We start from the raw sequence: 27112 nt of genomic DNA, 5'->3' as shown, positions 1-27112 counted from the left end.
TTATAAAAACTTGATGTCATCATGATTTGTTTCTGATAACTGCCTATTGTCTGATAACTGTATAACTTATGTACGTATTATGTCCTTTTCGAGCATAAAACTGCTCTGTTCTTTTTGCGGAAAAAGGGGTTCTGTTGCTTAAATATACAATGACATCAATTAGTTCCCATTGTTTTGGTAACACATGTAGACAAAGAAAAAGAACCACCAATAAAAATTCTACTTATATGGTTCAATACTTGCATTTCTGAGTCTTACCTCAAACAGAAAAATTATCACATGACAACTTGAGAGTTTGTTCTCAGAAGAGTAACAATCGAATCGCAGAACTCTCATGTTCAACACAGATCACTGCAGGTTCAAGAAAGTGCAGCACCTATAAGAGGGCTAGCCCCATGGCTATATCAAATATGTTTTGCTCGGTACTGCTCCTGCTTCTTGCATTCCATTTTCAGTTTTCGATGTTACTAAATAAAAAACACTGCATTTCTGTTAAAATGGCACCAAGGTTGAACAACCATTAAAAGGTGATAGACAACTAGTGTTAGTTGCAACTTTCTTCATTCAAATGATGCATAAGACATCACAATTTGTGGATCACCTCGTAGTATAAAACCCCAACCACGAAATAATTTATATATGAATTTCGGCTTGACGCTGTTTCAGTTTCATCAGCTGAGTGATTATTGTGATACATATTTGGTGTTTGTCACATAACATTAACTGAATATAATCACTGATACATACTCTTGACCCTACAACACTTAAACCAGTTTGCCTCAAGGGCATTAACATATTATGCATCAGTTATACCACAACACTTTTCATGTCTCATGTGACCTACAAGCACCGACCAGACATCACAGCCATTGTTCAGTTGATGAAACTGAAACAGCATCAAGAAGCTCATCATGAATTATTTTGCGATCAAAGGTGAATACCACATATACTAATGCCGAACATGTCATTTTTAAAAAGGAAACATGTAAGTAAGAATTTGTTGTCAACAGTCTTTTTCTTTTTAAGCCTGTGATCAGAGACCCCAGAAACAATACTGTTTGTTGTTGCCACATGACTGGCAAACCTGACCCCGCTGACAGCAGCTATTATCTTTGCTATGACCTGTGCACTCATCCAATTGCACTTTAGTCACTAAATGGGAAAGCAATATTTCTCGTGTTTAAGCTTTAAATTGCTCTGCATTTAGGCAACAGAAAAAGGAGTGAAGCCTCTCAAGAAGGATTTTTCACAAAGATATGACAAAGGACAGGCATCTGTATTTAAGCAATTTAAACACTACTCCACATGTGGCTCAGAGTGGCATTGACATCTATATACAAGTAAGAGGAACAGCTCGTTAAAAGCACTTTTTTTACTATCATTAAATGAAACAACCTTTTAATATAAGTAATAGCTGACTCTTTTACTTGGTAATACTTTTACACATGCAGCACTTTACCCTATTAGAAACAGATGCAATGTCACATGCTAACAGACTGGAGCTAGCATGCGTCCAAACTACCAAAATTGTGTGTCTAGAAGCTATCCATGCTTCACCAAGCAAAAAATTAAACATTCTTTTGTTGTTTTTTGGAGGACGGCCCAATTAAGAACTAAATTTTATTACAGGCCGGCCAGAATGAATTATATTTTGCATGTTCAAAAAGAGGCATTAATAGAATTTGCTTTAGGATTCCACGCCATGTTTTTTGTTAGCCAATGTGCCAACAATGGTAGTAGTTTGTGACCATAAGTCAGCAGGCAATGGTCTACTCTTAGATAATGCTGTGGCTGAATACTGAACAAACTGACAACCCAGAAGCACAAACAATCGCGCTGCCTTACTAACTTCACCTATGTGCCCAAAAATTCAAGCAACGTAGCTGGACAGATACTAATTACAGTAGTTAAAAATAATAAGTGAGGCTAAGGATAACACTGCACCTGTAAATAGTTTTATTGGTAAGAATGGAGCAAAGTAAAAATGGGAAACAAGTACAACAAAACATGTATATCACAATGCTATTACAGAGCAAGACTTTGAAACAGTACAAGCAGAAACAAAGAGCTGCCACAAAATAAAAAGATATACAACTTGATCCTGAGGTAGCAGGAACTATTTTTTTTTACACAGATAAATAAAACATTTGATGGAGCTAGATGTAACCTTTTGATGCACGATTTTTTTTTCTGTCTAGAACAGAGTGTTCCACCTAAATAATATGTTGAAGCCTCAAGAAAGACACCTAATTTTTTACATAGATGTGCAGAATCTCGTAGTGTTTTAGATGGTGGAATTAGCAACATTACAATGTCACGACATATCAAATGAACAAGTGAAAGATCGTGAATTCAAACTGTTTCTAAGAAGCATATCACCACTGAAATTTCGGGAAAAACAAAAAACGACGTTACTAATGGAGGCAATATCAGCATGTATAAAATGACAGATGACATGCTACCCTGATCACTGTCCCATCAAATGTCATTTGCTGTATTTGCTATATAGCATATAGAAGCCACCCTATTTGACACGTGAAGGTTGCTAAATTCACCTAAGAGGACTAAATAAATGCTAGGTGCAAATAAGCTGAGAGTTCGTTTTATGCACAACAGTTGTGCGTAAAACCAGAAGCAGACAGGTCATTGAAATACATCTATTCAACTGCAAATGTGAAGTACACGAATAAGGGCATCATGATCTCTGTACGTCACTTCATACTCTTTTGGCTGATGCAATACATTTCTGTATTTTCAGACAAGCTCTGCATAATTCGGACATGTTACAAATGCAACATATGCAATTACTGTCCTCATCAACTGCATTTATCATGAGCCCTGTAACTACATTGCACATGAGGCAATAGTTTTACTAGCACGTTAAAGAACCCCAGGTGGTCGAAATTTCCGGAGTCCTCCACTACGGCGTCTCTCGTATCCTGCGTTGCGTTGGGACGTTAAACCCCACAAACCAACCAATATTTTTACTATAGGGGCAACTACCAAATAAACGAAAAAAAAAAAAAATCGAACTCTGGGCGATAAAGTCAAATCCCGAGGCGACAAAAAGAAACATCCGCAGTGGAAGGCTTCGGATTAATTTAGCCCACTCCGATCGCGCTTTTGCATTTCATTTCCAGCGAAGTGTGGCAGGCGAGTTCGAACCCATGACCTTGGATAAAGGGAGAGAGAGAAACAGGCTGCAGCCGCCAACAATGCACGACAAAAAACTGAGACGACCACTCCCAGGAAAACAACGCAGAAGGCTAGAATTAAGAACGACGTTCCGACGCATTGTGCACAACATTACGGAAAAGCATACATTGAAGGAGAAGGAAAGTACGACTGACCTCGAAATGAAGGCTCGCAAGTTTCCCTGCCAGATATATCGAGATGTCACCAGCACTTTCAATGGCAAAGCCTGACTCCCATCAAAACTAAGATCCTGACACGCTGCCAGGCAAAACAATGCATATGCAGGCGCAACACAAAACAAAAGAACCCGTGCACGCATGAAATTAAACGTCCTGCTACGTCACCCGAAAAGGGGATTCTGTGCAAAGGCGCCCCCCGTAACAAGTGCTGCGAGGAGTGCGACGCTTTGCATGCAAATAGGCGAAACCAAACCAGTTGTTGGGATGAACTAAAAAGAACAGCTGCGGCCCAGCAAACAGGGTCGTGAGCACGGCCTAACTGTGCTCTCCGGCGAAATGCCGGCGACCGCTGTAGTGGGGCAGTGCCAGGATGCACGGACAAGAGCATGACCTCATCGAGGGAGGGGTGCCCGAAGAGCGACCCATCTAGCCTTTTTTAGTTCACGCTGCTTGCGTCACAAAGACGAGCCGCAGCAGCCCGAACAACGTCTAGCACGCGTGACCAACGAACGAAAAAGGAAAACGCTAACGAGATCAGCACATGTCAAGAAACGGCCTCAACCTTCGCTAACCTACGACGACACGTTTAACAACGTCTGCAAGGTTACGATCGGTTGATGGTTTAACCAGACGCCGCAATGCGGCTGTGGCGAGGCGGAGACGAGCAGGATAGACAAAGAATTTAGAGTATAGCTCCGCAAATACAAAAATAAATATACATATATTAACGCACTAAACAGTGCAGCAGTTTTTTACTTAGCTGCTATTATTCTCTCTTGCATGCATACAAAATTTTGCTTTCATGAAACTGCGAGCAACTGCCACCAATGCGAACAGCTTCCTAGCTGAGAATTAACAGATGGCGTCTCCTTTGCGCAAAACAGAAGCAAACCATTTTTGTCGGTTTAGCTTATTCAAGCAGCTGTGCTGGATGGTAGAAGTCGTCTGCGCGATGGGTGCATCACATCATCTGCGTCGTCAACGCGTCAGAGGTCAAACAAAAACAATGATCGATGCGATCGTCTCACGTCGATGACGAACGCGAAGAACGGCTGCAAACGCACAAACGCATGCAGTGGTTACCTGCGGTACGTCTTCCTCCAAGACAGGCACGCATATCACAGTGCTGGAGCGAACAATAAACTCCGTGTAGCAGACGGTGACGGGAGGTTTAGGCTTACGCGTGCAGCGCTAGATCCGCGGTTTGCGCTCGCACCGTGCTCACCTCAAGACGTTCGAAGGAATTTCCAGCAACCATCACTGCCCAAAACGTCCGTCAGGCGATTTCCCTCTTGAATGCAGCATCCACGTCGCAATGCGACTTGCAAGCACCTGGCATGTCAGCTCAAAACAGTCCGCTTCCTGCACTGTCTTCTGCAACACAACTGAGCCATACAGCTGATCAAACTCGCACGCTAGAGGTCGCATGTCCACGTGACTGGCACAATGCCAACCAATCGCGAGGCGTCCAGCTCGACCACTCGCGGAACGCGTAGCAACAGCGTCGTTCATGAGGTCACGTGCACTTGGGCAATCAGCTGTTTCTCCTCCACGCGAAGCCACGCCGCAGCTGCGCTAGAAGCCTCTATGTGGAAGCGGCAGAAACTGCCGACGTTTGCTTGCCGCTTCTCCTTTCCCTTTAAAGCATGTGTAAACAAATTACGCGATACCGCTCCAGCTTACCACGCTTGGCTCCTTTACAGACGGGCTTTGTTCGCTCCTTTCGATCTTCTATTGTGACGTATCGCCTGAATACTTCCGACGCTTAATGCATGCAGCGTGTCGCAACAGTAATATTGGTAATATTTAGAGTTACTGGGTAATATCCGGAAGCTGCAATTGTTACAAGACTTTATCCTTTTTTTTTTTTTCTCCCTGCGTCCAAACCTTAAGACGCGTTACGAGGTATGCAAGGAATTTGCATTGGGATACTCACGATCGAGGTGCATGCAGTGTGTCGCCATCCGTTGTGGCCCGCGGCCCGGTATTACAGCTGCTACGCGTAGCAGCCCGTAGTACAGACCCGACAGAAGCCAAATATGATGGTATACTCGCCGCGCTGCCTGTTACAATACAGCTGCAGTGTAGCGTCGCATTTCACGGTATGCACTACATAACATTCCATGCATCAGTGAAACGGAAATTGATTATTAAACGCGATGTTGATGTTATCCTAAACCTCAATACATAAAAAAGGCAAAAACTTTGAACCATTAAAGCCATTCTCACCTGGAAACACTATATTAACGGGTAGATTCGTGCATTGAACTACTTTTCGACTAATAATTATAGACAGGCAAAGAGGTCAGCCTAAAGCAACACTCCTTTCTGAACTATAATAAAGCTTGATTACAGTTGTGGCCAAAGGAGCAAGCAGATGGTGGAAATGATACCAATATGTTGCGACAATTCACCTTTTTCTTTCCAATGGTGACTTACTGCTATCTTCCACACTCCAAACTCAATTATGACAAAATATGGGAAATCTTTGATTAATAGTGAAATAACTTTACAACTATGGCTATAAATTTGCTGCAGACAAAAATAATCACCTCAAGGAAGCTGCTCATGCATGCAGTAAACAGAGAAAACAGATGAATGACACAACTACATGTTGTCATGAGGTTTTTCAACACGAAATAATTCCTTTAATACTGCTTCCGCCTACATGATCTGTAGCATGTTTTAGTTTCCTTTTCTTCCTTTTGTGGGACTTCTTTTTCAACTGTTCTAGCATCACATTTGGACTTCCATCATCTTGTGCAACAACTTGACAGCTGTCTTTCAGCAGCACAGCCCTTTTGTTTGGCAGCTCGTCCCTGCCATTGCTTGGCATGCACAACAGCCCATCTTGTTTCTGCACACGTTTCAGCTTTCCACTCATACTATGGCCATGCCTTGCAGCTCTGAAAAAGATAAAATATGGCCCTGTATCTGCAAACACACAGCAAGCTGTTCACAAAGCCTTCACTTCAGTGTGAAGAAAAGAATGATGCAACTTAACCTGCACATACTGTGGGGGAAATTCTGACAATACTCACACATTATGAGCCACGTGCACATCTAAAACACCCTTGACCAGTCCCTGTCTCCGATCCCAGCTCAGAGCTGCCCTATTTAATGGGCCAGTTAGCTCAAACTACCATTATGTATTTGCTGTACATGCCAGGAAGCTTTGGACAATCATGGCAGAGTTATTTATCCTGGCTAGATAACAGCTAGTGCACATGGTATTTCACTAAGAACACGTTCTGTCTCTCTAAGCTATCAAAGCCAGATATGCTTTATACATCTGAAATATGTGATCCTAAATAAACTACACCAGTAGGGGATATGTTACCAGTGATACCATTCATAATAATCAGATAATCAGTAGCTGCACTCACAACATATGCAAAAAAGAAAATCTACAGTACATACTTATCAGTTCCCAAAGAAGGCCAAAGGCACGAAATGGTTTTCAGGTGATGAAGTTATAACATCACTGACACCTAATCTGGCAGAAATTAGGCAATGACATACATGCTCTCTATATTGTTACCAATACTATAGCATGTTCACATGACACAGTGGCCTATTTTAGCTATGCTCGTGATGATGACTATAACTTTTAAAGATGCAAGGGAAGCTTCAGCAAAAGAGCACCATTACATGAGGTGTTTTGTTGTTTAGACAAGTTTGGGTGAAAGATCTATCTTTTTTATGTATTTAATCATTGAAGAGTTGAGCATCATGACAGCAGAAAGCTTGCACCCATTGGAAAACTAATGGGCATCTACCAGTGGCACTAGGGACAGAGACCCACACCTCCTACATACAAGGTGGGAGCTAAAACCACTTGGTAATCTCAGCAGCGCACAAGCAGGTTCAGGACACAATGTAGTGCTCTGTTCATGTCCTTTTTTCTCCTCTGTTTCGTGACCGATGTCCACTTTACAATTTTAGATGAATGCGACTAATATTTGTCCGATACCACAATTCCGATGCCAAGCATCGGAATCGTGTGCCATCACTCTAATTTGCTATGCAGTTTAGTGATGCCATTAATGCAAATGATGTTATTAACTGTTGCTATAACAACCATCGTTTGAAGCTTGCAGCTTCAAAAAATCATAAGCATGCACCCCTGCCGGGGCGGCGCAGTGGTTACGGTGCTCGACTACTGTGACTAATTAAGGATGCGAGATCGAATCCCGGCCACGGCGGCCGCTTTTCGATGGAGGCGGAAAGCAAAGCGCCCGTGCTCTGTGTGTTGTAACTTGTCAGTACACATTAAAAAACCCCAGGTGGTCGAAATTTCTCGAGTCCTCCACTATAGCACCTCTCATAGCCTGAGTCGCTTTGGGATGTTAAACCATAGAAACTATACTAAACTCATAAGCATGCATCTGGCAGGGGGTACTTAGGTGACAAGGCCAGGCATTAATTAATTGGTCGGCAGGTTGTGTGATGTTGTGACACCAGATGGAATGACTGAGTTGAGATGAGCTGCCAGCTCGGACAGCTCTTTCCATATAAACAGATGAGATGAGAATTGAACACCGCTGAACATCATACGCAGTCGCCCTGACTGGCTAAGCTGTTTCATGACTTCACAACCATTTGGCCCCATGTGAATAATTCAAACTAAGGCCAGTATAGCTTAGCCTATAACTGACCATGACATGACCTTTGAAGTTTGATTTAACAATCGACTTTGACCTAAACCATGATTAAAATCAGCAATTCTCAGCACACTATTGCTGGCGCAACCAGGTTAAGCCTTTCCTAATTATTTCATTTGTACCCACTACTGCCTTGGCCGCCAAATGGCAGCTGGCAATATTTGATAAATAACAATAAATAATAATACGCGTCAGCCAGCTAGTGCATTATTATGGCACTGACACACTTGGCGACGCTTGAGCTCTCCATACATGCAGATGAACGCCAATATTTGATAAATAACAATAAATAATAATGTGTCAACTAGCTAGTGCATTATTATGGCACTGACACACTTGACGACGCTTGAGCTCTCCCTACATGCAGATCTTGAACTCATCATTTCAAGTGCAAATATTACTTACTTGTGTGCTGTGAGACCGCCACATGCCTTGAACAATTCCTCATCTGGTATTCTGCAACAGAATAAACTACCGATGAAACCGCATATGCTAATTAATCGAGTGGTGGCATGCTGTGCTATTTCTGCTGGAGCGTCTTTGCAATTGGTGAGATTTTAGCAAAACGTGTGTGCCATTATTGTTCCGGGAGCCTCTCCATGCGTGCTGCGTACAGCAGCCAGCAGGAGTCATGTGCGTTTACTGTCCGTTTCATGTATCCCATAGAGGAATTAATAAACTTCTTTCCTAGTTCGCCATGAGCAGACGTGTTTCTAGCCGGTCCGCTGAGCAGCGCATGTATGGCATCGAATGGCCTCGCGAGACATGCGCCTGAGCGGCGCCGCACACACTACAACTATTAGAAAAGTGTGTATGCGATCATAAATAAAAAATAAAGACTTGTTCCGATGGCGTTCTGCAGAGTACTGAAAGAATCACACGCAGTGATGAGCACTAAAGTAGCAATGATAAGGCAAATACTTTAATAACTTAAGCATTAGGAAATTATGCTCAGCTTCCCAGAGACACAATGTAAAAAACGAATGTGACCATGAACCATCCAACCTTTCTGGTGGATTAACAGCACACAAAGAATGCAGGCAAAAGCACATGGTCATTATTAACAGCACTGTGATGACTACCTTTTGTATTCTTTTGCCTCTGCTGTTTGTATGCTATTTATTTGCCACAACAAATTACAACCATCCCAGATTGCTATTCTTGTGACATTCAACCTGTGCATTGTTTAACAAATTCCAGCAATGTCACACCAACTGGCATTCCACACCAGAAGAAGTCAACAGGTGTCCGTGAATGTACTGCATTGTGTAAGGGAAGAGAATGCAATCAAAGAATGCAATGACATAAAAGTTGAGAGCATAATGTGGGTTTAAAACCCAGAATTATAGGATGACGAGTGCAGTAGCTCTGAGAATATAATTTCTAGTGCTAAATAAACATTTCCTAGAAAACTCCTTACCAATGCTTGTGCCCTTGCTAATATACACTCCTCTTACCTATATGCCCTTGTATACCTAAGCCTTTCGGTCATCCCTGTTACATTAAACTTTTCATGACCTGAACAGATTGACATTGTTTCATTATGTTTTTCACAAAAGGAATGCATTATGCTTGGCAAACAGTGGGCACAAGTGAGGCCACAAGTGCAGCGCGGCTCTGAAGGATGCCGAGGTGTTGCTTTTAATACTGCAAGAAGCTTCCCATCCTCATGCTTAAACTTTCCAGCAATGCAGCTGTACCCATGCAAGCTTCTGCAAGTCAAAGACAACACAGGCAATCTTCTAAAAAGAACTGCAATGCAGCATCAACTTATATAATCTTGATAGCAAAAAAGCAAAGCTAAAGAATATACTGAAGTATGATATCCGATTTTCAGATGCAGTAGCCGACTGCACAAAATGTGCACCACTGAAACGTACCAAAAATAGAAAAGAAGACCAAGCCTATCTGTGCACATATGCGAAACAAGAGTGACAAGAGGGGCTGGCAGGTACAAGAGCTACAGCATTATGTGCAACAAGTTTCTTTTCCTAGACTAGTCTACTGAAACACATGAAATGCCCACAAGAGAGTGCAGTAAAAGCAGCAATGCAGTGTAAAAGTCAGTTAAACTCTAACTGCAATTATTTAACCTTCATCTACCATGTTTGATAAAAATCTAACAGCACCCATCTGCATTAGGGAAATGATCTAGCACGGAATGCATAGCTGTAAGCAATGGTAGATGGTCAATGAATGAACTGTCCTTAAAGTACTCAGCCATTGAATTAATAACAATGGAAATCTCAAGGTTTCTGTATAGACACTATCTGAATTGAGCCAAGTGCTCACAATAAATGAACTTGCTGAAGTAGCTGTGGAGGCCTGCGCACCTAACTCATGGCTACTTAAGGGGGTCTTCAATGTACAACCTCATGAGGGTCTCCAGCTGTTTCTCCTGCACCTTCCTCTGGCTGTTTCTCTGACTGCCACGCCATCGAAGGTTCCGCATTGATACATGAAACACCTCATCTGCATTCCGCTAAGGCACCGATGCAACTCCCGTTGTCAAGGGTGAACTGGTGATCAATTTCTTTTTATTTGTTTTGTGCGTAGTGTTTTGTAAACTTATTATTTTAAGTGTGTAGTGTCCAAAATCTTTTTTGGCCTTTTCCTTCCTTAAACATAGCTTCACTCTTTTCTGTAATCAGGTCTGGTTATTGTTAATTCAGCTCAGTTCAGCTCAGTTCAGTTCAGTCGTGTCCGACTCTTCGTGACCCTATGAACCATGTCACGCCACGCATTCCGGTCTTTCACTATCTTCCTAACATCACATAACTTCATCTGCAGTGCCTCGAGGATGCCATCTAACCATCGCGTTCGCTGCCTACCCCTTCTCCGGCGACCCTCAACCTTTCCCAACATCAAATCTTTCTCCAGCGACTCCTCTCTTCTCATCAGATGACCAAGGTAGCTGAGCTTTAACTTTAGAATTTGACCCTCCAATGAGCAGTCAGGGTTTATGGTCGACAATATCGACTGATTTGATCTTCTGGCAGTCCAAGGAACTCTCAAGAGTCTCCGCCAGCACCACAATTCAAACGCGTCAATTCTTCAGCGGTCAGCCTTTTTCACAGTCCAACTCTCGCATCCACACATCACAACTGATCCCAGAAGCAGGCGTCTCCTAATTTCGTGGCTGCAGTCTCCTTCCGAGGTAATCTTGGAGCCCAAGAACAGAAAATCTGTCACAGCTTCCACTTCTTGTCCATTGATGCTCCAGGACTTGATAGGGCAAGACGCCATGATTTTTGTTTTTTAATGTTCAGTTTAAGCCCAAACTTCTCACTCTCTTCTTGTACACGCATCAGAAGTCTCTTGAGTTCCACTTCACTTTCTGCCATTAAAGTGGTATCATCCGCATATCTAAGGTTGTTTATACGTTTTCCAGCAAGACTCCTGAAGACTCGTCCAGACCGGCCTTCCTCATGATGCACTCTGCATATAGGTTAAATAGGCAGGGCGACAGTATGCAGCCTTGCCTCACTCCTTTCTCGATCGGAAACCAATCAGTAAGACCATGCCCAGTTCTGACTGTGGCCTCTTGCCCTTCATACAGGTTCCTGAGGAGACAGATGAGGTGAATTGGAACTCCCATCTCTTGGAGAGCTTGCCACAATCTGTTGTGATCTACACAGTCAAATGCTTTCGCATAATCAATAAAGCAGAAGTTCCTGGAACTCTCTTGCTTTTTCCATGATCCAGCGGAGGTTGGTAATCTGGTCTCTAGTTCCTCTTCCCTTGCGAAACCTAGCTTGCACGTCCGGAAGCTCCCGATCCACATACTGCTGCAGCCTACCTTGGAGGATTTTATCACCTTGCTAGCATGCGAAATAAGCGCGATCGTGCGGTAGTTGGAACAATCTTTGGCACTGCCTTTCTTTGGAATGGGGATGTAAACTGACCTCCTCCAATCCTGTGGCCACTGCAGGGTTGTCCAAATCTTCTGACATAATGTATGCAGAATGTTAACAGCGTCATGGTTGAGGTTTTGAAGCAACTCAGCTGGAATGCCATCAATTCCGCTAGCTTTGTTCTTAGCAAGGCTGGCTAAGGCCCATTCAACTTCACTCTTCAGGATGCCCGGCTCGAGATCAGTAATCACAACCGTCCTATGTTGGGTTTGCACATTCGGGTCCTTCTTGTACAGTTCTTCTGTGTATTCCTGCCACCTCTTCTTTATCTCTGAGGCTTCAGTGAGGTCCTTGCCTCGTTTGTCCTTTATCACGCCCAGCTTAGCAGCTACTGTACCGATAATCACCCTCTCCGGCTGCTAAAAATTGTGACAGTGACCAGTTTGCAGTTCACACTACTTTTTCTGCTAACCTTACTAAAAGTTCTAAATCCAAAAACTGCTAATACTCTATGATAAAGGAGACTACATTAGCACGAACTGAGACCTTGCATTCTGTAACAGTTTTGCCTCTACCTATCATGTACATTCTAATGAATTGAACTAGTCTCCCTTAAAATAAGGATTGCTGCATTTAACAGTTTACATCCCTAACATCAGTATAAAAGAATGACCATGTTTGTCATCGTTTTATATCACATTAAATGTTTAAATAACAGGATAAATAACCTTTACTATTCTGCCAAGTTCATTATAACAGAATGACCACGTTTGTCATTGTTTTAGATCACATTGGTTTAAATAACAGGACGAGTCCCCCTTTTCTATTTTGCTAGGTTATCTAACACCAAATGTACACGGAACGAATATCACACCTGCTAAGCAATGCTCCGATCTCACTACCCAAACTAAATGCCAGTTTTTATCCACCACCCTCCCTGAACGTTACAAACCAGCCAAGAGCACTTCCTGAAAACAATCAGCACTGATGTAAATACCACTACATTTAAATCTTGTTACAAGAGACACTCAGTTATAAGAGACATTTGAAAATGGTTTGGTTGGTTTTCCTATGTCTGCCATGTTAACAATATTGCATACAAGAGACATGGTTACAAGAGACACTCGGTTAACTTTTGCAGGTCCCATGGAGTAAATTCCTCACTATTTAGATGAGACCCCAACCAGCTGTGCTCATGCAATGCAGCTGAAGCATGCCAACTCGTACAGAATGCACTTCAGATTCCCTTAGTTAAATTCTGTTATATATGTCAGGAACTGAGAAGGAGTGCTTCCCCATGATTGGAAAGTCAAAACGACCCCATTGTTTCAGCCACTGGCATCGCATTACTGTCACCTACGAAGCAAATCAAAATGCATGAATGACATCCAACAGTTTTAAATCCTCGCTGTTAAAATTTAATCACAAGATAAAAGCTCAGAATGCTGATATCTTTCCCTTTGTGGACAAAGCTTCTTGCAGCACCAAAGTTCTTGTGCTCAAAGCCACCAAAGTTATTTTTTCCCTCCAAACTCCACACCCTACCTTCAACCAACAGACAAAGGCATTGTGCACTCAGTCAAGTTGCTGTACAAAACAAGGTTGGTAGACCATCTGTTGTTCGACAGGCAGCATGACTGTACAATAGTAATTGATGCGAAGTTTGCTGTTCAGGTGATTTTAGGTGTCTGGAATGTCCCGAGAAGTGAAGCTGTGAAAAACCGTTTCAGACAAGCAGGTTTTAAATGTGATGACATGATGTAAGAGGGCTCATATATGGATACTGTGGAAAGCTTCCTTGAAGATGAAGCTTGGGTGAGCATCCAAGAGACGGCTGAGGTACCAGAATCTTTTGAAGAATTCGTATCTGCAGATGTGATCTTGAGTGCTTCCAAAGAGCTTACAGACTGCAAAATTCTTGCACAAGTAAATGGCATATGTGCCATAGAGGATTAATATGAGGACATTTCAGAGGAAAAGTGTCAGCATCTGAGGGTGACAAGCATGTAGGAGTGCTTCAAAGGTATTAGAGCAACAGGAAGGCTTGCAAAGTGAAGTGCTTTACCTCCAGAATTTGGGAAGGAATACACTCTGCACTCACAAAAATACATAGGTACTTGTATGAATAACTTCTTTAGGCTTTCCTGAATAATTTCCAGTTCATGCGTGTCAATGCATTTATACACTGATGTGCAGCAAACTGATCAACACAGTGCTTTTAGAATGTTTGGTTACAAGAGACCTTGCTTACAAGAGACATCTTTTTCGGGTCCCTTGAGTGTCTCTTGTGATGAGGTTTTACTTTATTTCATTCTGTGGCAGCACGGGCTCACCGTGCAGTAGGTGAAGCAACATGCCCATGAACTATAAATTCTGTTCAGTTCTTGCTAACGAAGTAACTCCTGATGCTCCTGATCTTCTGTCACTGCATCCAACATTTACGTAAAAGGCATCACCTTTAACCCACACGGTATTGCTAATATCGTTAAAATATCACACGCTAAAATTAAAATGTTCATTTTCCTGTGGTCTTGATGGAATCAGTTATAAAGCCCTAAAAATGCTAAGCACACTTTCAATTTTATAATTTCCCTCACTTTACAGGAGTCATTTAATACTGGCTCCATTCCACAAGAAGAAAAAGCAAGCAATCATCCCCAGGTAATAATCTACAAATTTCCTTAACTGGTGCATGCCCTAATACCATGGAACACACCATTTACTCTAATGTTGCTACATTCCTAACACTGGTCAAGTTCTTTAATCGAAACCAGCATGGTTTCCGGAAAGGCCACTCATGTGAAACACAATTAGTTTGTTCCTATGATATTCATTGTAATCTTGGCCGTCATATACCAACTGATGCACTATTCTCAGATTTCAAGAACACTTTTTATAAATTACCATATCCCGGCCTTACACTTCAGCTGTGTGTTTTAATCCTTCATCCGCATGCTTTGAACTGGGATCATATCAGTTTATTTGCCACATAGAAATTTCCAGATGGAGGAGAGCTACAAAAAAAACCTGCCCATTGGCAGCTTGACTGGCCTGCAGCACCCAGTTTGGCACAGCGAAAGTTTTTAACCAACCATGTGCAATTTGTTTCTGCTAATGGCTTCTCACTACCTTATTTCTATGTTGTTTCCGGAGAGCTGAGAGTGCTCATCGGACCAAGGAACTCGCGATTGCCTTCGCAGTTTCTGACCCCTGATACCAAACTGTCATTACCAACTCGAGATTCACCTGTGAAAGCTATATGCGTCGGGAGGTGGAACACCGGCCCAGCATTTGTTACACAATGCGTTCTGTGACATGGAACACAAGCCTAGGCACATGATGTGGGTACTGGCCCATGTGGGACTATCAGGGAACAAAGCGGCAAATGCCACTGACTGTACACTTATCCGCTGAGCACCCGCCCTCCGATCCCATTATCATGAGCTAAGTCGGCTGCTGTTGCGATTCCAAGAAATTGCTGATGACTGCAAAGCTCGGCATCGACGGTACCCATGTCCGGCAAAAGGGCTGTCTAGGGCCAATGGACGTGTTCTGTGGCAGTTCTAGACCAACACCTTATGGTTTTCTTTTTTTTTTTTTTATTCGCTACAACCCCAAAAGGAAACGCCTGAATGCCTGCATTGTGAAGAGAGCTGCTGCTCTCCATCCCACATGATGTGGGTATGCCAATACTGTCCCTACTTTCCTCCCCATCCCATCCCCACTAAAAAGGTTTAGGAGGCCTTCCTCCTCGGGTGCTCGGTGATCAGGGCCCAAAAGGCCCTTGCCCACCATGCTAGTGAGGCAACTGGCACTTGCAGCAGCAAAGACTAGGACTGCAGACCAAATGAGGCCAGCATTCAACGTCTTCGCTGGCCCGTGTCCTCTTTTACCATCTTTGCCGGCTGATCACCAGCCAGTTTCACTTGACAACGGTTACCTACATCACAAGGCGATTGACACAGGTCATTCTATTACATTTCAGTGCATTCCAGCTCACTACAAAAATAAAGCCAACAAAAAAGTGGATAAGAAAGCTAAACGATAAAGACAATATCTCGTGGTTATGCCAAGTGTTTTGTTTTGTGCACACTATTGGTCATTTTGAACAGAATCTTCAATGCATTCCTGGCTCTTTTCAGTGTGTGACACAGCAGTAGTGGTGCTTTTTCGCAAATGCTCCCATTGTTTTGAAGAAGCTTCGCCACATGGAGTGTGTGATGACACACATGTGGTGAAGCAGTCTAAAAAAGTGAGGGGTCAGTGTACTTGAAGCGCAGAGGAAGCACGTAGATGTAAGAGAGAAAAAAATGCATGGGCATTATAATGGTGTTGTGAAATGAATACTCTAACAAACCCCCAGCCATCAGTCTCAAGCGGCTGCGAAGCAACTGACCACTTTGGTGGCCAGACATGCAACACAGCAAAGGGTGCTAAGAATCTGGCTCCGGACAGGCCGCCATTGGAAACTGACCCTGGCGACGTTAAACGTTGGAGCTCTAGCTAGTGAGGGCAGTTTAGCAGGAATCGGAGGGCATGAAATGGGATTTGATAGGGCTTAGTGAGGTTAGGAGGCCATATGTGGGATATACTATACTGAAGGGTGGACATGTGTTGTGTTATTGAGGTTTATCAGAGAGACGAGAACTAGGGGCGGGGCTCCTTGTCAATAAGGATATAATGGGTAATATAGAGGAATTCTATAGCATTAATGGGAGGGTGGCAGGCATCTTAATTAAGCATACTAAGCGGTATAAACTGAAGGTTGTACAAGCCTATGTGTCTACTTGTAGTCATGATGATCAGGCAGTTGAGCTTCAACGAAGATGTAGAACTGGCAATGGGGAAAGTAAAGACGTAGTATACTTTACTAATGGGTGACTTCAATGCCAAGGTAGAGAAAAAGCAGGCTGGAGACCAGGCAGTGGGTGACTATAGCATTGGTTCTAGGAATAGCAGGGGGAAGTTACTAGTTGACTTTACAGAGCACGATAACTTAAGTATCATGAATACCTCCTTCAGCAAACGAAAGAACCGGAAGTGGACATGGAAAAACCTTAACAGAGAGACTAAAAATATAATTAACTTCATACTGTGTTCTAATGCCGGCATCATGCAGGATGTAGAAGTAATCGGAAAGTTGTGATGCAGTGACCACAGTATGGTAAGATCTCGAATTAGTCTAGATCTGAAGAGGGAATGGAACAGATTAGTAAGAAAGAAGTCCATCAACGAATTGGCCATGAGGGGGAGGGCAGAAGAATTCAGGATCTCATATTCAGCTTTAACCGAGGATGATGACTTTAGTGTAGAAGCAATGAACAGTAATTTTAGAGATATCATTACCGAGTGCGCGGTAGAAGTAGGCGGTAGGATAGTTAGAGAGGATTCTGGTAAGCTGTCTAAGGAGATGAAAGATTTGATTAAGAAACGCCAGAGTATGAAAGCTTCCAATCCAACAGACCAGATCGAATTGGCCGAGATATCAAAGCTAATCAATAAGCGCAAGGTGGCCGATATAAGGAAATATAACATGGACAAAATTGAGCATGCTGTAAAGAACGGCGGAAGCCTTAAAGCGGCAAAGAAGAAATTGGGCATAGGCAAAAACCAGATGTATGCGATAAGGGACAAGGCGGGTAACGTCATCACGAATATGGACAAGATAGTCAAAGTAGCCGAGGAGTTCTATACAGATCTCTACAGTAGCCAAAGTAGTCAGGACTGTAATGAGTTTGGCGGCAGGGAAAAGCAGTCAGACGTTTCACATACTAAACGTTCCACACTTTCACATTTACTAAAAGGTAATTATGCTTACAACACGGTACTTTTTATTGCGTTAGCAATACTGTGTCAGGTTTCAGACTGTCGCATAGTCCCAGAAAGGGCCATGTTTGACCTTGAGCCGCAGCAGAGCCAAATACGGCTTTAACCAAGCCGTATGAATGTGCCTTAGTGGCCTATAGGGGTAACGTGAATGCCAGGGTCCTGGCAGGCTGATTCTGACATAACCGTCCCATGTGAAACGAGAAACCCAAGTTGGCAGCTCCTACCAGGGGACAACGGACACGACGTCGTTCAATGAAGTCTAGTCGTTTATTTGTGTGCCATGTCTTTACTCATAGCTAAACATCTCAAGCTGCACCCTGAGGTACACTACATGCCGAGCCATAAGCGCAGCCATGCAGGTATTGCTAACAGAATTGAACCCGGTTTAACCAGAGCTAAACCGCAGCCAATTCTTTTCCATGGGAAAACTACAGAACAGATTACTCACAGCTTAAATACCGAGCTTCATATGTTTTTCATACTTTGGCTCGAAAGTAGTAAGCTGACACTAATTTACTCTAAAACTAAATATTACTACGAGAAAGAAGACAGACCTTCTCCACAGGCTGAAGAAGATGGCAGGCATTCTTTAATAGCCACACTGGTATTTCTCAGAGCGAGAGCCTTCTCGACCAGGCTGACCAGAGAGTCCGTTTGCGCCACTGCTCTCATCGACCCTACACTGCCTAATTAACTTCCTGCTACATCTGTTGGAGGTGTGTCACATCTTCTTCCTGCCCTAAAACTTCACAACCATGCTTCTGAAAGCCATTACGGCTGAAGACACGAATCTCCAGGCTGTTTGAATGACCATACCTGTTTTTTGTTCCAGCTCTCTCTACCACTGAGACCTTACATTTTTCAACAGTATTAACAACGCTGACTGTAAGGACTGGCTTGCATCATACGAGACAGTAAGTACCTATAACAAGTGGGCAACATCATGAAACTAAACAACATTATCTTCTATTTGACCAACACTGCAAACTTCTGGTATCATAAACACAAAGCTGATCTTTTGATTAGGTACTGTGAGGAGCAAGTGCCACATAAGTGTAATGCCAAAGACAACAAAGAGAAGAAAGAACAAACGCATGGCACATCGAGAAAGCATCACGTGGAGAAAACAACAAATACATGGCACATCAAGAAAGTGCCATGTGGAGCAAGCAGCGGGTGGAGACGAGAGCGCAGCCAGAGCAAGGGGTCGGAACAAGGACACGGAAGAGAACAGTCAGGGAGAAAAATCTCTCAGCTGCGCCTGTCTGCTGGAGACCCAAGTGACCAGGCTTGGGCTTCGGCCACAGATGTCCGGAGTTCCAGACCCGGACTGACCCGATACTGACTCCAGATGCATCTGCCTGAGCTACAGGACTCAGGCGCAGATGGACTCGGACCTTCTAACAGCAGTGATGACGTGGCCACCAGCCAGGTGGCCAAATGCAAGTTGCCCGCGTCTCTACCAAACGCTGCTCTGGCCATCTGAAGTATGTGCACAAAACGCATAGCTGTCAGATCCGGGCTGTAGCGCAGAGGCCTGCTGTAAAGCGTCGCTGACCTGACTCGTCGGTTTGGGATGCACCCAGAAACGCCGACTGTGCCGACGCCCAGACGGACTACTCCACCGAGCGTACCACCACTATGAAAGACACGAACACATGAGTGGACCTTTCCTTTTCTTTTGTAGATTATTTCCCTGTTCGTTGCGTATTTCTTTTCCTTTTCTTGCTTGTACGTGTTGTTTTTTTCTTCACTATTAAATTAGACTTTTTTTCCAAGTGCCGTCGCCTTGTGTGTTGATTTCTAGCTCTAATCCCGAGAACCTTCACAGGTACCCTTCAAGATGAACCTCTCTGAATTGCTCAGTCATCTCCACTGTACAGAAACTAGCACCAAACAAGTGCGAGCGATTACAGCAATTGGACGAGACCCTCACAAGTTACACTGAAGATATGATCAACCTGTGCAGTTGTGTCAATGCTCAGACACCTGAGGCTTACAAGAAAAAGGCATGTTATTAAGGGGATTTAGAATGATGCATTTCAGATGCCCCTCTCGAAGGGTCTTTGCATTGTTGCCAAAGTCATGAGCACCTGTTAGAACTAAGATGAGCTTAGCAAATAATGGTGCTTCACTCTCAGTTGACCAGTTTTTGCTACTGTAAAAGATCAAAGCCTTCAGCCATGATGAAGTCGTTCGTCAACTCTCGCATCTATCTATCAACTCCGAGCCATCCCAGTATCTGTCGGTACCGCTGAACGAGTGTTGGAGTGGAGTAGCATTCAAATCGCCTGCACCAATCCCCAGCCCACACTTATCACTGCACTCCTGACCTATGTCAACGCCCCTGTCGCTACAGACCTGACATATGCTTCTGCATCTGTTGCTGCATACCTGCCCTATGCTGCCACTGTTGTCCGGACAAAGCCACCTAGCTACTCTGTGACCTAATTTATGTCTGAAAGGCTTGCGCCATAAGTTCCTCGAGAACAGATGTTTTTTCTCAGCGCGCTTCTAAAATACGGCAATCTTTGGCATACTAGTGATAACCACCCCACCTGTTCTATGCTATGGCACCCCACTCTTTCCGAGATGGATGCATATTTCCTGAGGCACGCTGTGCCACCCACAAAATGCCCAAGGCTCTATTTATGTCCCACAAATTTGAATAAAAATTCTGTTGAGGCCGTTGCTCCACTACCACTTGTCAACACTGGTGATCAGTTTTCAACATGGTCGAGGTCTCGCATTCTCTGAGAAAAGTGAGGACAGCTCTTTCTGTATTCTCGTTGTGCATGGCAAATGCACAGCTTTCGTGCCATTAGTGGTGTGCACTGTTCAAATTGTTAATCAGGGCATTAGGTATGTCACCAAGTACATCGTTTCGCCTTCCCACTTCCATGACATCTCCATTTCAATGAAATTTCTTGGTTGGGATTTTCTCTGCACATGCTGTACTCGAGCTGAACTGGAGTTCTTTGCTGCTTCTTCCAAAGGCACTTTTGCTGAATGTACTGGCCTTCCTGCACTTCCTGCATGCTCTCTTTCTCGTGGGCTCATCGTTTGCGCCTTTCTCCATGCCCTGAACAATGTAAGTATCTATAGACTGTCTTCCCTCGATTTTCTCTCTAACAAGGATCCTTGGCAATTTCGCCATCATGAGCACTTCACCACCAAGCTTCTCATTTCAATTCGTCCTTCAAAATTGTGCTTCTTGTGAACTACTCACTGACAGAGGCCATATCTTCTTGTCTGACATCGGTAAAGTCTTGCTCTGCTCGAATGGAATACATAACTTACTAGACTCATATGGCCTGCCACTCACAGATAAATGGACTAACTGATTAATCTAATCACACCCCAGGTGACATGCTTGCCAAGTACTATCATGCTCAATATGACTTGCAACCAGCGAGTGTATGGCTGCAGCATATTCCGGAAGCATGGTGGGGCCGACAGCAGCGCACCTGAAAGCTAAGTGGAAAGGATTCTGCTGTTTCAGCCACCAGGTACATCCCCTGCGTCTGCTCTGCAAAATTTGAGTTCGTTATTTATCACAAAAGCTGGTGCGTTAAGCGTTGCAGAGGCAGGGTTCCATGCTGGGGTCAATGGTTAGAACCGGGAAACCCCATGCTGACCAAATGAGCGAACATAATCTAGTGCAATTTGCACCTAGCATTCGGCATGCAAGTGCTAGCGACACGGTAAAGCACTGTCACTGACAAAGCCAGATGGCGCAGGGGAGTAGCATCCAGCACACAAGCGCCAGTAACGCAATAACGCTAGGTCACTGCCACGACCACACAGAACAGGGGAGAAGGCTGAGTGCTAGACCAGCAAAATCCTTTCCCTCTCGTTTTCAAGTGCATCACTTGTTGGCACCACCATATTTTTGGGAACCACTTAGGCCACACCGCTTGGGGTTGCAAGTCATATTGAGTGGAATAGTACATCAGCTCCAGCCACAAGGACTGGTACTTTGCTCATATATTACCGTGAGGAGCAAGCGTCACACAAGAAGGACGCCAAAGACGACGATGAGGAGTGGGAGGAACAAACGCGTGGCAGAGGCAGGGTTCCATGGTGGGGTCAATGGTTTTAATGGGGAAACCCCGTGCTAACCAAATAAACGAACCTAATCTAGCATGATTTGCACCTAGCATTCGGCATGCAAGTGCCAGCGACACGGTAAAGCAATGTCACTGACAAAGCCAGATGGCGCAGGGGAGTAGCATCCAGCACACAAGCGCCAGTAATGCAATAACGCTAGGTCACTGTCATGACCACACGGAACAGGGGAGAAGGCTGAATGCTAGACCAGCAAAATCCTTTCCCTCTCGTTTTCAATTGCATCACTTGTTGGCACCACCATGTTTTCGGGAACCACTTAGGCCACACTGCTTGGGGTTGTAAGTCATATTGAGTGGAATAGTACATCAGCTCCAGCTACAAGGACTGGTTTTTTGCTCTTATATTACCGTGAGCAGCAAGCGTCACACAAGAAGGACGGCAAAGACGACGAAGAGAAGTGGGAGGAACAAGCGCATGGCACACCGAGAAAGTGCCACATGGAGAAAGCAGCACGTGGAGATGAGAGCGCAGGCATAGCTAGGCAGTCAGAAGGGAGGACACAAAGGGAGCAGTCAGAGACAGAGGTCTCTCTGCTGTGTCTGTCTGCTGGCAACCCGAGTAACTAGGCTTGGCCTTCCACCACAGATGTCTGGGATTCCAGACCCAGATCGGCCTCTATCCAGTCTCCAGATGCATTTGCCTGAGCTACCAGACTCAGGCGCAGCTGGACTCGGACCTTCCTAGCAGCTGTGATGACGTTGCCACCAGCCGGGTGACCGAAGGCAAGCTGCCCGCATCTCCATCAGACACTGCTCCAGCCACCTGAAGTACGCGAACAAAACGCGTAGCTGTCGGATTCAGGTTGCAGCGCAGAGGCCTGTTGTAGAGCGGTCGTTGACCCAAATCTTCGATTCGAGACGCACCCAGAGCCACCGACGCCCAGCCACACCACTTCCTAAGAAGCACCACCACCCCAGACATTAACATATGCTTGGACTTTTTCTTTTCCTTTGTAGATTATCATTTTTGTTCATAGCATGTGTTTTACTTTTACTTTTCTCGCTTGTACGAGTTGCTTTTTTTTTACAGCAATTAGTTTTTTTTTTTTTTTTTTTCAAGTGCCGCCGCCTCGTGTGTTGAGTTTTTACCTTCATTCCCGAGAACCTTCACAATTACATATTCCCACCACACAGGCTTCTTTCTTCTATATAGCCAGCAGTGTTGCCAAGGTACTGTTCAGCAGGCAAAAACGTTTTACTATGAGAAGTGAAAGTTTTAGCTTTCAGCAGTCGTACATATTTAGTTTAGGGGTGTGCGAATATTTTAAATTTCGAATACGAATCAGGTATGTTTTTTATTTGATTCATATTTGTGTTTGAAAAACTGGTATCCAAAATTTTCGAGTTTACGACAGTTTTCCCGCACTGCGTGCTTCACTGCAATGCTAAACCACGTGAGTTGTGCAGTGAAGCATCTTCAAAAGGTGACGGGGTAATTATGTGAAGTGGGACCTTCCCTTTTGTGAAGAGGGCCTTACCGACAGTGCAGAAAGCAAAGCATTTGATGAAACCTTGAAACATGCAGTTCTTTTTTGTTATTTTTTTTTCTTTTTTTTCTCAAATGCCGACATTCATCGTGCGGGTGTTCATCAGATAAAATTACCATGATGCAAATGTTTGTTAGCAGCTCTTTCAGGCCCATTCGATTATTTCAGCCATCAGTTAATTTTGACATTTTTCTGGTTCCTGGAAGGCCCAGTTAACGAGACTTTACTGTATTCAGCGGTGATATTGCTACATTAGGCGGTGCATGCACTGGTATCTGTATAAGGACGGAAGAAGAAGCTCGTGAGTTTTGGTGAAGATGACGTGCGAGCAGTGTCGTTTGGTGGTGCGGAGTCATCTTGGACTAATCTCTTGGCCTTACCTTGCCACGTATTATCTTGGTGGAGGTGACTCAAGTTCCCCGGTGCGCTCAGAACAGAATATAAGAGCAAAATAGCACAGAAAAGCTGGATTTGCGCAGTGGCCGCCACCTATCTGGGCTCACAACGACGTCAGCAACGACCACTATGACCTCCGAGGCAGCCCCTACCATCGCAGCAACATTGGCTCAGCCAGTAGTACTCACGAAGATCCGCCACCTTCCCATCTTTAATGACGAAGACAAGCCGGACTTTGACGACTGGCTAGATGAGTACGAGTGCTGCAGCAGAAACAACCACTGCGATGCGCCCATTATGCTGGCGAACATAATCTTCTATTTGGCGGGAACAGCTCGGACGTGGTTCCAAAATCACAAGCAAGAGCTAGTGACCTGGGAAATCTGTAAACAAAAGCTACAGGACTTGTTCGGAAAGTCGATTGGGCGGGTTTGCGCAGCAAAAACAGAACTTTCCACTCACACCCAATCCCCCACGAAGTCCTATTTTGCCTATATTCAAGACGTCCTTTCGTTGTGCCGCAAGGTAAACAGCTCCATGCCAGAAAGTGACAAGATAGGGCATATCCTCAAGGGCATAGCGGATGATGCGTTCAACATCCTCTTCTGTACGGATTGCGCTATTGTCGACTTGGTACTTCAAGTCTGTCGAAAATTCGAGCAGGCTAAACAACGCCGTATCGTACATTGCTTTGACCACCTTCTAAACACAGCAGCTACATCATCCTGCGCTGACCTGCCGCCTTTGGAACAGCCTTCTTATCCAGCGAACATCACTCGGATCATCCGGAGAGAACTCGAGGCCTTGGCTCCTGCACCACTCACGTCTCCACCGCCCGACACTATGACCATGATACAGGCCGTTGTTCGCCAAGAACTCGCCAACGTCGCCATCTCGTCGAGCCCCGTGCCGAGGAGATGCCACCTTTTCCCTCCCTTCCTGACGGCGACTACGTTGTCAATACCATCACCGACATCACTCTACAGCGCAACATCGTCCTGCCTCATAACATTGTACACGTCGAGAATAACCTCGCCGACATTCCCGTACTCAACTTCAGCATGTCTTCGCAAGTTCTCCCGGGGGGGCATTTTCCTTGCCGAGCTGTCACCTTTGTTCAGCTTTACTATTTCTGCAGTGCTGTCCGACCACCACGCCGAGGTACCTGCACAACCTGTCCCGTCACATAGTCCGGAGGACCGCATCTCAGCCATGATTGCCTCTGACCTGCATCTCAAATGTGCAAGCGCCCTTGCCGGCCTTTTGCGGTCATACAGTGACATTTTTGATTTTGGTCACGGATCCCTGGGCCAAACGTCCGTCGTCACACATCGCATCGATACTGGAGATGCCCGCCCTATTCACAGACGGCCTTACAGAGTTGCTCTTTCCGAACGCCAGGTCATTCAGGAAGAAGTGGAGAAAATGTTGGCCAGCAACATTATTGAGCCGTCGAGCAGCCCCTGGGCGTCTCCGGTAGTACTTGTTAAAATGAAAGACAACAGCTGGAGGTTTTGCGTAGATTATCGACACCTAAATAAGATAACCAAGAAAGACGTGTACCCTCTTCCAAGGATCGATGACGCCCTCGACTGCCTGCATGGTGTCAACTACTTCTCCTCCATCGATCTCCGTTCTGGATATTGGCAGATCTCTGCTGACGAAAGAGATTGTGAAAAGACGGCTTTTGTCACCCCATATGGCCTCTACCAATTCAAGGTGATGCCTTTCGGCTAATGTAATGCCCCTGCAACCTTCGAGCGCATGATGGACTCTTTACTAAGCGGGTTCAAATGGACCACATGTCTGCGCTACGTCGATGACGTCATCGTATTTTCATCAACCTTTGAGGGCCACCTCAATCACGTTTCGGCTATTCTTGGCGTCTTCCGACAAGCTGGCCTTCAGTTGAACTCAAAGAAGTGTAGCTTTGGTCACCGGAAACTCAAGGTCCTAGGACACTTGGTCAACACCCATGACATCCAGCCGGACCCCGACAAAATTCGTGCTGTAAGTGATTTTCCTATACCGAAATCTAGCAGCGACGTGTGTAGCTTCCTCGGACTTTGCTCATATTTCCGGCGATTTGTACCAAACTTCACGGAAATCGCCCGTCCACTTACGCAGCTTCTGAAAAAAGGGGTCTCCTTTTCCTGGGGCCATGAACAATCAGCCGCCTTCGTCGCTCTTATTGCTCACCTCACTGGTCCGCCAGTGTTGGCTCACTTCAATCCGTCAGCGCCCACAGAAGTACGCACCGACGCAAGTGGTCATGAAATTGGTGCCGTTCTCGCACAACGTCAGCTCGGTTCCCCTCGCGTCATCGCCTATGCCAGCCGACTCCTCTCTGCTGCCGAACAGAATTATTTTGTCACTGAACGTGAGTGCTTAGCCCTAGTTTGGGCCATTACGAAGTTCCGCCCTTACTTGTATGGGCGGCCATTCACAGTAGTCACTGACCATCGCGCATTGTGTTGGCTTTCGACACTCAAAGACCCTACTGGCCGCCTTGGACGTTGGGCCTGGCGCCTTCAGGAGTACAATTTTTCAGTAGTTTATAAGTCTGGCCAGTTGCATCGAGACGCCGATTGCCTGTCCTGTCATCCAGTCGACCCGCCAAGCCAACTTGAATCTGACAATAACGCTTGCGTGCTCTCTATTTCTGACTTTTCCAACATTCGCTGGGAGCAACGCCAGGACCCTCAGCTTCGCGAAATTATCAATCGCCTCCGCGCCGATCACCATGACCCTTCCCTTTGTTTGTTTGTGCTCCACGACGGCACCTTATACCGGCACAATATGCAACCGGATGGTCCCGACCTTCTACTAGTAGTCCCTCAGCACCTACGCACAGCCGTCCTTGAACAGCTTCCCGACATTCCCACAGCAGATCTTCTAGGCGTCTCTCGCACATACGACAGTGTGCGCCGTCGGTTCTTTTGGCCAGGCCTATACCGCGCAGTCCGCCGCTACGTGGCTGCTTGTGACCGCTGTCAACACCGGAAAAAGCCAGCAGTTTTACCAGCTGGACTCCTGCAGCCGATCGACATCCCCATAGACCCATTTTCTCGAGTGGGTCTGAATCTTCTAGGGCCTTTTCCACTGTCCGCATCGGGGAACAAATGGATTGCGGTGGCGACTGATTACACCACACGCTACGCGGTCACACGAGCAATACCAACCAGATGTGCAACTGATGTCTCAGAGGAACGACGTTATACTCGTCCACAGAGCTCCCTGCCAACTGCTCACCGACTGTGGCCGTTGCTTTCTTGCGCGTATAGTCGACGAGATCCTACGATTGTGCAACGTTCGTCATTCTTTCACGACTGCCTACCATCCACAGACGAACGGGCTTGCTGAACACCTTAACCGGAC

At 45.0% G+C, this 27112-nt stretch overlaps 2 protein-coding genes across 10 annotated transcripts in view; both read right to left on the bottom strand.

Annotated features, from left to right (window-relative positions):
* The window catches only part of atos (atos homolog atossa), a 99844-nt gene extending 95049 nt beyond the window's left edge, over positions 1–4795 (bottom strand). For 2 of the 3 annotated variants that reach the window (XM_084606018.1, XM_084606021.1), the window contains exon 1: positions 4600–4795. The gene's annotated coding sequence lies outside the window, so the exon portion shown is untranslated. Of the gene's footprint in view, positions 1–4457; positions 4579–4599 lie in introns of those variants that run through there. The other variant, XM_084606019.1, reaches the window with a different exon arrangement.
* A 1199-nt stretch (positions 4796–5994) lies between these two features.
* The window catches only part of LOC146185033 (G patch domain-containing protein 4-like), a 37830-nt gene continuing 16712 nt past the window's right edge, over positions 5995–27112 (bottom strand). For 6 of the 7 annotated variants that reach the window (XM_084606010.1, XM_084606011.1, XM_084606012.1 and 3 more), the window contains 2 exons: positions 8444–8494; positions 5995–6280 (listed from right to left, as the gene is read on the bottom strand). In XM_084606010.1, the coding sequence (XP_084462136.1) occupies positions 6004–6280; positions 8444–8494 (328 nt within the window). In that variant the 3' untranslated portion in view covers positions 5995–6003. The remainder of the gene's footprint in view (positions 6281–8443; positions 8495–27112) is intronic. The other variant, XM_084606017.1, reaches the window with a different exon arrangement.

This window comes from Amblyomma maculatum, chromosome 6 (assembly GCF_055883805.1).
Source record: "Amblyomma maculatum isolate TAMU_Amacu chromosome 6, ASM5588380v1, whole genome shotgun sequence".
Taxonomy (NCBI): Eukaryota; Metazoa; Arthropoda; class Arachnida; order Ixodida; family Ixodidae; genus Amblyomma; species Amblyomma maculatum.
This window is presented reverse-complemented; position numbering and strand designations above follow the sequence as displayed.